The sequence below is a fragment of the Bombus vancouverensis genome, unplaced genomic scaffold (assembly GCF_051014615.1).
Source record: "Bombus vancouverensis nearcticus unplaced genomic scaffold, iyBomVanc1_principal scaffold0026, whole genome shotgun sequence".
NCBI lineage: Eukaryota > Metazoa > Arthropoda > Insecta > Hymenoptera > Apidae > Bombus > Bombus vancouverensis.
The window spans coordinates 426,005-440,011 of NW_027468917.1; the positions used below are offsets into that span (position 1 = coordinate 426,005).

The window sequence follows — 14,007 nt, forward strand, 5'->3', positions numbered from 1 at the left end:
TTTGTTATTTTAGGATTAGTACCTTTTAGGATTTCTTATCCTTCGAGTTTCTGTTTCAGATATCTAGGTCTATTTCAAGATGTTTTATTACATTAGGATTATTTATTCGATTAAGATAATTTAAGAGTTTCACAATGTACAAAGAAATAATCGCGTGAAATTTAGATTTATGCTTTAAACGTATTAAACACGCGGTAATTTCAATGTCTATAGCCTCGAACGTGTTCTGATTAGTTGTGTCATTGTCTGTGACATTGAAATCACAAAAATCCATTGCAAGTGTGCTGTCATGCAATGTGGATGTAATTGGGTTTTTTGGGTATTTCCTGTATCATCTGATTTGTACAGTACTATTTTAACGCAAGGACAGGAAAGTTATTATATATTTCCCGTCCATTATTTGAATCGTTGTGAAGTGTAACGAATTATATTCGATTCGAGGAGATGTTAATGAATTACCCATTTCATATGTAATTACATGGAAATAAAAATCATTGCAAAAATAATTGATCTAATGACAACGGAATTTCCAATATTTTTTTGTTTCGTCACGTCTTTTTCATAATATATCTTTTATAGGTACGTGATTTATTAATCGTTCGAATGGAAATAATTATTCGTATAATATTCAAATGATTCTAGCCATAAAATAAATTAAAACGATACCTGTAATGCAATCTGCGTATGACGTCAACCTCGATCTATGCTTATACAAGAAATTTTATCAATCAATGACTAGATATACAATAATCAAATATTATAAAATTTCCTGAAAACCTTTAGGTGTTAATATTAAGGTGTTAATATCTTTAATATTTGCAAGTTATTGTTTAGCGCTAATTAGTTAGAATGTAACAAGTGGTGTACCAGAATTGAGATAATTAAGCCACACGAACAATCTTATTTAGATCTTTTTAATTTTTTAATTCTCTTTTGCTCTAATACTTCGTAAAATTAATCTTCATTAGCTACTACACTTCATAGAATAACAAGAGATAATTTTTCTTATATAACGTTTCATTCATAAAATCTATCATTAAAGTATATCTTCATAAAAATATCATTCCATACTAACGGTATATTTGGTGTCATACGAGATAACAGTTACCAGTGATGACATATGTAACTTTATAAAGATATCTCGTTTTATTATATATTAAAAGAATGTACTCATTGCTGCTATATTTCAGATGAAAAAAAGGAGGCAATGATTTTACAGTAAAATCGTTCGTTTATAACTGATTCATTTACATTTCATGATAATACTGTGCATTCTGAATATGCTATGATTTGCTTTAAAATAATAAATAGTCCATTCTTGCATACTATTGCTCCAGCTTTACTTGTATTTTCGATATTGGTATAAATAGAAAGACAATTAATGTCGTTCGAGTCTATTTTCGGATCATTTATATTACGTTTAATCCATATAGTTATTATATGAGACATAGTATCGTAAAATTTGGAAGAATAAAACGTTCGTACAGGATGTACATTTTATAAGAACTCCAACAAATCTGCGTGTGCACCTAAAATACAAACTGATAGTGATTGTTCATAAGTTTATATACATTATCTAATGTCAATCGAAGGTATCAATTCTTTTTCTCCATAAGAGTACTTTTTCATTTATATGTGTTCAAAAATACACGTGTTCAACCGTGAAGCATATGTCACCTACAACGAAAAAGAGTTTTCCTATACTTAATATTTCCTTTATATACCTATGAAAGTCTATTCTTCGCGTAGTATGAAATTATGAATAAATCTGGAATATTGTTCAATCTGAAAAGAAAAATAACTTATTGACATCATTCATTGATACGAGATTCAGAATGTTTGTTTTGTCTTGCAGAGAAAGAAGGCAGCCCTTTCTTTTAATGTGAAATAGAAAGCGAAAATTTGAAAACAGATGTTTTGGAAATTTACTTGCAAATATCGTTTTCAATATCGTGATTTTCTTCCCAATGGTACTGTACTTTCAAATTTTCCAGTATCCCTCTAAAAACAAAAAGTCGAACCTCGTTATCATTAACATAGGCATTACAAGGAAGAGAAGTATTAGAAAGCAGCTCCTTTTTATTATGGATTTCTTTATAATCGTGTAAATAAGAAATTCCGGAAATTTTTTCCTCAAGAATTTAATTCTTGTGTTTTGATTGATAATTATTACGCTGCATACTAACTTTTCGCATACTGTTCGCGTCTAACAATTTCCTAATAATAACTACTTCAAAATTACATATGTTCTTGCACGAATTCAAAAGTACGTATGATACAATTACAATTGATTCTAAAATAATAATTATTTAAAGATATTAAGATACTAATTAAACGTTTCACTATATTTCAAAATCTGGAACAACAAATTTTTATTTATAAAAAATGAAACTGTGGTTATATATTCTTTGTCATGATGCTATTTCTTATTACCATGTCGACATTTTTTAAAATTCATTTTGTTATCTCTACGCAATATGAAAATTCATATACTGCTTAATATTTTTTACATATTATCCATCCACCGCATGATATCTCCTGAAAAATCAAAATATTAATGTTATATTATTACAATGCTTCTTAAATTTCAATTTTTGACAAATTTGAAATCCAATATATTTTGCACAATTATTATTTATCAAAAAATTCTAAGTTAGTAACTTTCTTTTCAAATGGCAAATAACATATACTTTGACTTACCTGTAAGTTTTTGTTCCTAATCATCATTTCCTCTTATAGAACATCATTATTGTTCTTATAATTACTACCGGTGTCATAGATATTGTAGTGGCTACAACTGAATTAATAGAAAATGATAAATAACTGTGTATAACACTAACACATAACTGTGTATAACAATGACACATAACTTTTACTTACATATCAGTCGATAAGGGATTACTGTGATATCCTGTTGATGTTTCTTAAGGCACTTGATTAGGTGTGATACGGTATCATTCCTTATGGTATACTGTAGATAAGTATTTTAGAAAATGACAAGAATAAATCTAAATTATTCAGAGGTTCCAGTTTCGGCTTAGACATAAATACAGGACCATTTGCAAAGAAGAAAGGGTGCGTTTCTACAGCCTCGTTATAGTAACCATGAATACCAATCTCTGAATTACTGGTTACTAAACATAAATATCCTATAAAATTTAATATATTTCTTTAATTTTTAATACATACATAAGTTAGTAGTTCTAAATTATGAATCATCCTACCTGTGATATTACACTTTTCCTTATAATATCATCACTCAAGTGAACAACATTAAGATCATGTAAACCATGTCATCCTATCTTACTGTGAAGATACTTAGTTATGTTATCTGACATTATAAAAATATCATCAAATTCAAGTCCTTTTATTCACATCACATGGCCACGACGATCTGGTTCTTCGTTATATAATGTTCTAAAATTTGTCGTACATATAGGATGTACAAACCGTGATATCAAGGTATCAGTTCTTCCTTCCCAAGGGACAGTTTCATTAAAATTCTGATAGAATTAAAAATTAATTATTAATATTCTAACAATCATATATGTTAAATACATTATAGTCAACGATATATACCTGAGCGAATGTAGGGGTGATTCCTTGATAATTATAAATGTCATCAGCCCACATCATTGTGCCACTTCTTTGTACTCCAGCCTCTAGATTAACAGCCTAAACAAACATACAAAATTTTATAGAAGCTGTACAAAATATAGTATATATGCGCAATATTGAAGCGTTCAAGGGGATATGAAGGTAATGTACATCACATACACGTGTACTCTCATGCAACAAAATACAATTAGATTTAATAGTATAAGCTCTTTTATTCATCATAATAGATTGGAAATTTAAGTGTCTTACGAGGGTGAGTAAAAAGTTACCCGCTCTGTCGGTGTAGAATTTATTTTAAGCAATTGTCAAAAAAGACATACATCATTTTTTGACATAATCACTCAATTTCTGTATACACTTTGTCCATTTGCTGAACGACCTTCGTATTTTCTCATTAAAAAATGTTTTGGGCTGAGCTGCGAACCACGAATGCATCGTCGTCTTCACCTTTTCATCAGCTTTTTCGGCATCCATCTCGCACAAACTTTTTAACACCCAAATCTGTCGTGCACTATTGCATAAGCAGAGCCGTGGCTGATTTGCAAATGATTTGCCACATTATCCAGCGTCACTCGTCTATTCCATAGAGCATAAGTTCATGAGCACGTTCAATGTTGTCATCGTGGATGTGGACGGGCGTCCAGCTGTTTTTTCATAACACTTGTGCGATCTTCTTTGAACTTTTGTGCCCATTCAAACACACTTCGTGACAAAACACTTTCTCCATAATGTGCATTAAATCTTTGATAAATATAGGCATCAAACATAACCTCCGACCACAAGAAACGAATCACAGCATCCTGCACTGTTTTCCTGCAAATCACCATTGCAAAGCGCCATTACTCGCGCAACGGTCACAAACGAATTGACGTAACACAATGTAACCTACGCAGCAGCACTGAACAGATATTGACGTCATACGAAGAGTGCAGATGGATCAATACGGTCGACAGAAGTTTTAACTATCTGGAGTGCGGATAAATTTTTACCGAGAGTCGTATAGGAATCTATAATCTGTAAGTACACCTTTGGCTGAATGGAAATTTCTCTTACATATAGTCAAAAATGCAGAAACAGTGTATTGAATTGGAAAGTGATAAAAAAATAAGTGAAGTTTCGAGGTTGCATGTGATTGCATGAGTACACAGGACGTTTTTAGCGAATAAAAAATAATTTTGAAAGACACGAGACTTATCTTGTATTTTATGCACTCTCTGTGTCCGAATTTCCAGAAGCTCTCTATCTTATGAAGTGTTTTAGATTAGCCGGAAAATTTTGTATGTACATACAAGAAGTATACGATCTAAGTGGAATATTCCATTATTCTCTTGATACAACAGAAACGAAATTTACAGAACTTCTCAGAAAGTTGGTTTATTATTACCAAATTAATAGAATTAATATACGTTTATCATCTTTACATACCTAAGTTGTGGAGGTTTATCGTGCGTAAAAAATTAGTGTCGTTTCAAAGTTACATTTCGTACATTTTAAGCCTATAATTTGTAACGTACAAAACAATGTAAATTTGAGCTGTTTCTTATCTCCACAATAAGAAAATCCAACTTTACGTTTTTTACACAATGATATTTATGGAACAGTAATATCATATTATTGCATCGCTTGGAGAATGAAGTCAAGGTACGATGTGACCCTAGTGTAAACGCTGGGATACCCAGCTGTGCCGCACTTATAAGCATAAGACACAATACCTATTAAATACGAGGTTAATTCATGTTGTATCAGCAGTGGTCCGCCGCGGTCAGCCTGAAAGGATCGTTAAATTTTTAATCAAAGATACTGAAATATATCGATCGAATTGTATTGAAATTATACTTATATACAGTAATAATCTTCTATTGACTTGTGTATTGAAATGCTCCAATTTATAATGTACATGTTATATGTATTTTGAGCAAAACTAAGATTAGAAGGAAATTAGATTAAATACCATAATGAGGTGTGAGAAGTGGGCAAAACTATTGAATTGTGTTTATCTATTATTTCTAATGTTTAAGACGTCGATTTGATGTTAATTCGAATTGACGTGTCTTCAGATACCGTATAGTTTGTAGTAACTCTGTAACTTAATTACCGTACAAGAATCCTCTCCACCCTGAGCATGTTCGGCGCATATTATACCATCAGTGATATCAGGTGCATTAGGAAATTTGGAATAAGCTATTTTGCATTCGGCGTTCTTAATCACTGGCATTTGTACTTCCATTAATGCATTACGTCGTGGTCGTCCTACGAAGAAAATAAGAAAGATATTTAAGACTGGAACTGTTTAATTTTATTATAAAATTGATATTGACAAAGTTGCTCTTTCGTAGGGGCTCTTTCGTACAAATGGGATATACGTACCCTGAAAAATAAAAAAATAAATGAAAATGCAGGAAACGAATGACCAAAAGTATGAGAAAGAATTGTACACGCTTTATGACACAATATATGTGTACAGTAAGAAATTTCAGGATATGATACTTCAGTAATACTCAATAGCATATATATATATATTTGAGGACTTACTCGAAAATGGCACCTCCTCCACCAATCTAAGAATGGCAATATTATGATTGTGTATGCTTTCTATTCCATCCATATGTGCACAATGTGCTGCGGTCAAAACATGCCTAGCCGTTATCAGGGAACCTCCGCACTTCCATAGTGGTTTGTCTGGGTTTCGGGGATTACGAAAACCTAATGCAGCGATCCATGGCCAAGCGCCTAAAATGCAATAGTCATAGTTGTGAATATACATAATTTTTTCTCACATAATGAGTAACAACGATTATTATCTATTCGATATTCGATCATACAGCAGACGATAAGTACATACGTACAAATACTCTGAAATAGAGATTTGATAAAGACAGAAATTAAATTTTTATTCCACTGGAATAGAAATTATTAAATAATTCTATATAATTTCTATTTGAACTATACTGAACTATAAAGTTCAAACGTGTAATTTCTGCCCTAACAGTTTTTGATCTCTATCCATATTATTACTCCTATATCAATTTTTTATTTCAAGCAAAAAGATACTCTTCCTAACATGGAGTAGAAGAAAGAAATAATTCAAGTTAATAAGTAAAGTTACTACCGATAAAATCATAGCATTATTATTTAGTCTAATTGAAATGTACATTGATGTGCTGTTTAATGCCTTTAAAGTTCATTCTTTGCAGTAAATGGCTTATTATTAATCGGAAAGAAAGACATAAAACGTACCAAGTTCAGCTGGTTTACCATCGACCACCCTGGTATGAGAGACGTTGCTAAAACTACAGTATGGTGGTCGCCAAGCCTTATACTTATACACAGTTTTTATTAAAATTTCTCTCTTCTCTTTGTTTGGATCGTCCGGACAGCAAACGATCGTAACATTGCCCTGGTATCTGCACACTGATCGTCTATAAAAATCGGTGGCTGTACGGTACTGTATCTGCCATATTTCTTGCAGAGGTTTACATTTTCTGTAGTCAAGGCACCTGCCTTCTTGATTGTTCGGTGTGGTACATTCTGGATCAAACAATTTTAAAACATTTATACAGTTCAAAGATGCGTAAGAAAGCGACACCGATTACTCAACTTTCGAAGTAAAAAGCCGATCAAGTCCACCGGATTGCCCTACAGACACGTATTAATCCGTAAGAGTTAGTCATCATGTTGATAATAATTATCTAAAGAAACTTTTCACGTGAAAATATAAAATTTTAATTGATTAGATATTGTGTTAGCCATACTTAAGAAAGAAAATGAAAATGAATGAAATGAAAGAAAAGGACTACCTTCAACCTCATTTTTTAAATAAACACTTTGTCAGTTTTGCGGTAAATAACTTCTTAGGAATTCAGGACAGTTTTTAGTGAATCATTTTGTTTCGACCGTTCGCGGAGAGACGCGATCGCGGGATAGCACGTCAACGAGAGTTGTAAGTTCCCGTTACGATTAAATAATCGACACCACGAACTGATCGATCCCCTTATTTCGATTATGATAATAAGGGTAGTTCAATGAAATTCCACAGAATTAACACAAATAAATTAATGTTTATTTCAACAACTTATTAACTAGAAAGATATAAATGGAACAAAAAAAATGTAACTGCGTTTTGGTTGATAAGTAATGCGCGACATACCACATGTGTTGACGGTTCGACTTCTCGAAAAGTTCTGAACGCCTTTCGATTTTTTTCGTTTTTTCTGGAAGGCGACCCCCGCTACGTTCGGATCACGCCACATTCTTTTACGCGAGGTAAAATACGGGCCACGAGTCGACGTTTCTGGAAGTCGCCCTGCTTAATGAACCATGCGCTTGCCACTATAATGTTTGTTTGCCGGGCAGACGCGACGATCCGTCTGCGACATTATAGTGCCGCGATCGATAGTTAAGAATATGACCTATGGTAAGCCGCATGGCGTAACATTCTCCCCCCGTTGAGAGGGTACCGATCAAACTAGCGAGGTGTGGTTGAAGTTCCCATCTTATTTCGTCTCGGTGGCTAGTTGTTCGGGTTTCTCGAGATCGGGTTGAATTGGCAGTGGGACAAGCCTTTTGACGCCCCGATCCAAAATGCTCTTTGCCGTCTGAACTGTAGCTGTCCGGATGACACCATCGGCGCCTGGATGAACCTTGATAACTCGGCCCAGAGGCCAATGCATGGAGGGAACGTTGTCCTCTCTGAGGATGACGATTGTGCCCTTTTGGATGCTGTGTCCACCCTTGCTCCATTTATTGCGGTTGGTTAGCTCGTTCAAATACTCCTTATGCCAGCGGTTCCAAAAATGTTGTTTAAGCTGTTGGATATGCTGCCATTTGGAGAGTCGGTTCGATGGAATGTCCCTGAAATCTCGATCACGTAAGCACATTAATGAATCGCCAATGAGGAAATGTCCGGGAGTGAGGGCTAGGAGATCATTTGGATCGGTGGAGATAGAAGTTAGCGGGCGGGAATTGAGGACTGCTTCTATTTCTATGATAAGAGTATTACGGTGTTAAGCTCATATGTTTCTGTTTCTCCACTCGCGCTGCGCCATAATATCCTTTGATATTTCCGATCCTCTGGTCGTACGAGGAATTGCCGATACATTTTCTCGATGTCGCCAGTGAGTACGTACTGATGAGCGCGGAATCTAATTAATATACAAAATAAATTGTGAATTGAGTCGAGAATATAGGATTTCCCCATTTTCATGATTATCGTGATTTTTGTATAAATATATTTTTTAAGATACTAATAATTAGGTACTTATAAATTAGTATTATCAATTATTTTGCATTTATAATTCCGCCTCTAGTATAAGTGTTAATTGAAAACTAACTTTATGTTTCAAAAAGTACTAGCAAAGTCGTTGAGTAACAAGCCACTGATGCTAACACAAATAGCATTGTCGTAATTAAGTATTTCTAAATATTCATTTTTCATTTTGAACCTGTAGAAACAATTTATTATATATACTATTAGCTAAGTAATTGCATATTTAATTAAGTCGAAATATAAAACTTAGTTATTTTGATAATTTAGAAAATAAAAAACTGACAAACATTTCAATTTAATTTATGGTTGGAACAAAAGACAGTTATTTTTCATTAATTGAAATATTGCAATGCAGAGTACTTTCCAAAATACGCCGAGAGTATTCCTGATGGTGAAACGAGCGTTGCTTCATCGAACGCAGCTAAAGAAAACAACATCTATGTAGTTGGTGGTACGATGCCTGAAATAGAGGGCGATAAATTGTACAATACCTGTACTATTTGGGGTCCCGATGGAACTTTGATAGCAAGACACCGAAAGGTAAGTAATATATTCCTTTATGGCTTTGAAGTTGAAAATATTGGGGTGAAGAAAGTGACTCTATCTAGGAATAATTTAGGAATATACATATGTACATACGTATACTATAACCAATTCTATAATTTACGGTTTATAAAATACGTTATGATACGGGAAACGCCCATTTTTGTTGTAATGTGTTTGTTGTTGTATAAATTTTTCACATACGAAAATACTTATTTTTTCTCCTTTTTAAACATTATTAAATGATAAGATTTTTTAATAAAAGAAAGTGATAAAAACGCTGTCAGTTATTAAATAAAAAATAATTAAAGTTTAGGAGTTGGTAACTTTGATATTAAATTACAAAAGTTGCAGCAATAGAATTAGCTACCACATTTTTATGTTATTAGGTACATCTATTCGACATCGACATTCCTAATAAGATTACTTTTCGAGAGAGTGATTCACTCAGTCCTGGTAACTCCCTAACGACGTTCGATGTGAAGGGCTGCAAAATAGGTATTGGCATTTGCTATGATATTAGATTCGAGGAAATGGCACGCATTTATCGGAACAAAGGTACAGTAACTTAACCGATCAATACTTAACTAGCAAAAAATTAAATATCTTTCTTAAATATATTCTATATAAAATTAATATAATCTGTAACTCTGTATAAAAAGAAGCTTAATTTAAAAAACCAGTATATTTGCTGAAAATGAAACAAATAAAAGAATTAAAAGCACAATAAGAGGACTGTCCTCGCATATTCAGAAATGATGGAATGTGAACCGTGCAACTACGAAGTTAATTGGTATTCGGTGGCTTCATATTTCCTGCTTCTCTGGGTTAGGTTGCCAAATGCTGATATATCCAGCGGCATTCAATATGACCACTGGACCATTACACTGGTCTTTACTTCAGCGTTCCAGAGCGAATGATAATCAATTATACGTTGCCTGCATATCACCGGCTCGTGTTCCTTAAGCAAGTTACGTCGCATGGGGACATACACAGTTGACCAATCCCTGGGGAAAGATTCTTTACGATTTGGAAACTCAAGAGAATATGGCAGTCACCGATATCGGTAATTTACAGCTTAAAATTAAAAGCGAGAGATCCATGATGTAATTAATTTTTAGTCTCGTTAATTTATCGATTTAGCCATCTTCCTCTGTATTTGTTGAATTTATTAGTAAGCATTACTTATTACTTCGTATGTTTCTTTTTTCTATCAGATGTAAAAGTTGTTGAGGAAGTAAGGGCTCAGATACCTACATTTTCTCAGAGACGTACAGATTTGTACGACACTGTCTGTAAGAAGGAGTAACTCTACACTAAAAGAGAAAATGTTTTTTTATAATATTTCTACTACCATATCCTTTTTTTGTGAATTATTACTAATTTCTTATCATTTGTACTAAATGAATGACTCAATTAAGAAAACCAAAACGTTATAAATAATAATCTGTATATCTTGTGTATCAACATGTAATTGGATATTATAATAATATAGGAATGCTATAATAATATAGGATAATAATATAGGAGAATAATAATATAGAAAAAAATACATGCTTTTAAACACCTTTAATATCGATCACATAAATTGTTATAATTCACAATGATTACGCATACATAAAACACCCCTTGATAGTAAAATTTACGATCAGAAGGCAATTACGTATCGTTTAACAACATTTAATTTATAACACCTTTTAAACATTTAGACAGATTAACACATAACACTTCTTATATATAAACATCAATTCGAAGTTATCAGCTTGGAGAAATTGGTCGATTAATACCTGTAGATTGTCTGTCTCGATGAAAGACTTAAAGAGAGCAAAAACATGATAATGCCGCTAATATAATATTCCTTCTTTCTTGTATCTGTCTGCCTCTCAGGTCGTTTTACTAATTACAATAAGTAATTTCGACTTCTTTGCGCTCTCTTTTAACGTATTCGAGACCGAAAGAAATTCATATCAGTCAGTAGGCAAGGGTATAATATACATATTTTATATATAACTTATGTAGTAATGTATATATCATGTTAATTTCATATTTTTTTCAATATAGAATATTGAATATTTCAATATATTATATATATATATATATAACTGTACATAATACATTATAGAATAACATAGTATATAATTTTATATTTTAAAAATATGAGGCATACTATTTAAGATTGTCATCGATTTAAAATCAAAGTATGAAAAGGATACCCTGGAGAGAGTAAAACACAGAATCATTCCAACTAAACATTCAGATCGTACCGACACCTAGGTATCGTCTTACAATTAAATCTCGGTCTCGAATGGATTAAAATGAAATACATACTTGCAGCTTCAACATCTTCAATATCGAGGAGATTCAAACTTTACAAATAAATGTAAATTGCGATGTAAAACAAAGCGATGTAAAAATGGAAAAAGGAGGAAAGAAGGAACAGGGAAGCAAAGAGAAGAAACGAATTTTTCATTTTCTCTTGCCAGGAATATAAGATGCTAAGTAATCTTCCTAAGTAATCTCCTCCAGCTTTTTCTAGTTTGATCAATAATTATTAGTACATGTTAGGAAAACAAATACAATTTTTGTTCTCAAGCGAGGTATAATTTAAATTTTGTATGTACACAAAAATGTTAAATATCTGTAATAAACATGGTATAATCAATTTTTTTACATAAAATTATATTGTATAGGCTATTGTTATTTAAACATTTTAAATTGGATGAAGAAAAAAAATGACGCAAATAAAACGTAGGACATTTTAATTAAAGAGACTAATATAGAGATTTATCTACTTAACTGTGATTAAATCATCTCCACTTAACGCTCTACCTCTTCTATTAATTATGCTTCGTTAAACTATGATTACAGAGTGTTTCTTCGACCAATCGCGGGGAGACGTAATCGCAAGGAGAGACGTCAACGGGGGTCGTAAATCCCCGTTACGATTATAACAATCGACACCACGAGTTGATCGATCCCCTGATTTCCGTTGAGATAATAAGGGTGATTGAGGTTGTATAACCCTGTGATTCACAGAATTATAAATTATATGTTTCCAGCACTTAGATTACACTGACGGAGAGAAATAAGTAATTAACAACTTGTCGCACGAAGCTAAGATAGATATGTGCGTTAGAGCAGGGCTCTTATAAGTGGATTCAGTGTATTAGTGGACGTAGCACTATGAGATATTTAGGAGAGGAAATGTATGCTCGACAATACCGAGACCGACTCTCGCGTTATGCTTAGACTGCCCCGCTGGGCATTAGCGTATACTTAGTAGTTGACTTTTGAACGATGTAGAAGAAGTGAAGTTGAGTGACGATGCTGTGTCGGAGGAAAGCTAAGGATGGGTGTGTCTAGCGCACGGGACCATCGGATTTGTTGGTGCCGATGTTAGTTAAGAGAGTGAGGGAAACAGGTTTCGCTGTTAATTGGTTAACCGAAGGGTCTTAACCGCCCTCGAGAGAAAGTGGTTAGTGGGAGGAAAGTTGCAGCGCACGTGAGAAAACTAACTTTCCCTTGTCCCGCCGTAGTAGACAATAGTCTTTAGAAATTCTTCGGACACAGATGTTTGTTTGTTTTGAAGGACCTTAGCAGGCAAGTGACTCGGGTTTATGACGGGTGCTTAAGGATATTGAGGGTACGCCGTACGGAAAGGCGGACATCTGGTGTCCGTCTGGCCCGCGGTGTGTGACCTGGGCCAGGCAGAGAGGCCCGGCGTAACACAGAGGATGGGTTTTTTGATAAAATGACATTCTGACAAATATATATAGATCGATATATATAGATATAGATAGACAAATATATAGATTTTTACAACAGTAGTTATGAATGAACAGTAGTTATTGTATCAATTCCGTTCTTCAGAAGCTTCATTTGTGAAAAGACAATTGACCAGAATATGGATTCACTGTAGTTATAGCTATAGGATTTCAATCTAGTTGACAGACTTGCTTTACGTAGAGAATATCTGTCTCTTGTTCTACCTTATCGCGATTCTCTCCTCATCTTATACGCTTTGTCGAGCAAAGTAATATTGGCATATATCTCGGTTCTGGTTACAATCATTAGTTTCCGCCTAAACGGTTAGAATCACATAGCTCGCGCTCTACTCTCGTTTATTCAACATTCAGGCCATATGGTCGCATGCGACGAGTTTTATGTTAATTCCGACCGATTACAATACCTTTCTTTCGTTTACAAGGAACGACGAGACTGGCAGTTGCGTGATTTCCAATGCAAAAGCCGCGATATCTGCACGATAACCTAACCTCAACCGATTTTGTTGTACTATTCTTATGTGGACTTCGTTTGTACCACTTTCGTAACAAAAATAGAATACGTAGAACACAGCATTCCGTTATGCGATATTGTCGATTCCTAACATCCGAAAAATCAGAGATAATTATTTCCCTACAGTTGTACATTTGTGTGAAAAATTACGAACGTAAAGTTGTTTGGTGCATGCACAGTCCTCCCCTCCCCTGCATTTGCGTGGACATGCTAGAAAGATTCACTTTTCCACGGTGAAACTGTATGTATTATAATTTCATTTTTACAAAGGTCGAACATCCTAC

General features: G+C 33.6%; 2 protein-coding genes and 1 long non-coding RNA gene across 7 annotated transcripts; 2 read left to right on the top strand and 1 right to left on the bottom strand.

Annotated features, from left to right (window-relative positions):
• Nucleotides 1-2,061: 2,061 nt before the first annotated feature.
• Nucleotides 2,062-5,909, bottom strand: LOC143304184 (venom serine protease Bi-VSP-like). 5 transcript variants are annotated; one of them, XM_076626554.1, is made up of 7 exons: nt 5,714-5,909; nt 5,044-5,385; nt 3,888-4,921; nt 3,580-3,675; nt 3,225-3,503; nt 2,701-3,149; nt 2,062-2,538 (listed from the first exon to the last, which is right to left on the bottom strand). In XM_076626554.1, exons 1-2 carry the CDS (start codon nt 5,843-5,845, stop codon nt 5,230-5,232), a joined length of 288 nt encoding a protein of 95 aa, XP_076482669.1. In that variant the 5' UTR covers nt 5,846-5,909; the 3' UTR covers nt 2,062-2,538; nt 2,701-3,149; nt 3,225-3,503; nt 3,580-3,675; nt 3,888-4,921; nt 5,044-5,229. The 5 variants fall into 5 exon arrangements, with proteins under 5 accessions (XP_076482669.1, XP_076482670.1, XP_076482673.1 ...); XM_076626555.1 differs by having other exon boundaries at nt 2,701-2,797; nt 2,881-3,149; nt 3,888-5,385; XM_076626558.1 differs by having other exon boundaries at nt 2,062-2,356; nt 2,434-2,538; nt 3,888-5,385.
• Nucleotides 4,497-10,157, top strand: LOC143304185 (omega-amidase NIT2-A-like). The gene is made up of 3 exons (XM_076626559.1): nt 4,497-4,634; nt 9,240-9,424; nt 9,817-10,157. Exons 2-3 carry the CDS (start codon nt 9,341-9,343, stop codon nt 9,997-9,999), a joined length of 267 nt encoding a protein of 88 aa, XP_076482674.1. The 5' UTR covers nt 4,497-4,634; nt 9,240-9,340; the 3' UTR covers nt 10,000-10,157.
• Nucleotides 10,158-10,303: 146 nt separating this feature from the next.
• LOC143304186 (uncharacterized) lies at nt 10,304-13,782 on the top strand. Its single transcript, XR_013060885.1, has 2 exons — nt 10,304-10,493; nt 12,296-13,782. It is a non-coding gene; the product is annotated as an uncharacterized LOC143304186 (long non-coding RNA).
• The last annotated feature ends 225 nt before the right edge of the window (nt 13,783-14,007 follow it).

Excerpts from the sequence above, each read along its gene's own strand:
- LOC143304184 (XM_076626554.1), bottom strand. The coding sequence starts at position 5,845 with ATGGAAGTACAAATGCCAGTGATTAAGAACGCCGAATGCAAAATAGCT. Across the intron at positions 5,386-5,713 it reads GTGGAGAGGATTCTTGTACG|GCTGACCGCGGCGGACCACT; the intron begins GTAATTAAGTTA and ends CGATCCTTTCAG.
- LOC143304185 (XM_076626559.1), top strand. The coding sequence starts at position 9,341 with ATGCCTGAAATAGAGGGCGATAAATTGTACAATACCTGTACTATTTGG. Across the intron at positions 9,425-9,816 it reads TGATAGCAAGACACCGAAAG|GTACATCTATTCGACATCGA; the intron begins GTAAGTAATATA and ends TTATGTTATTAG.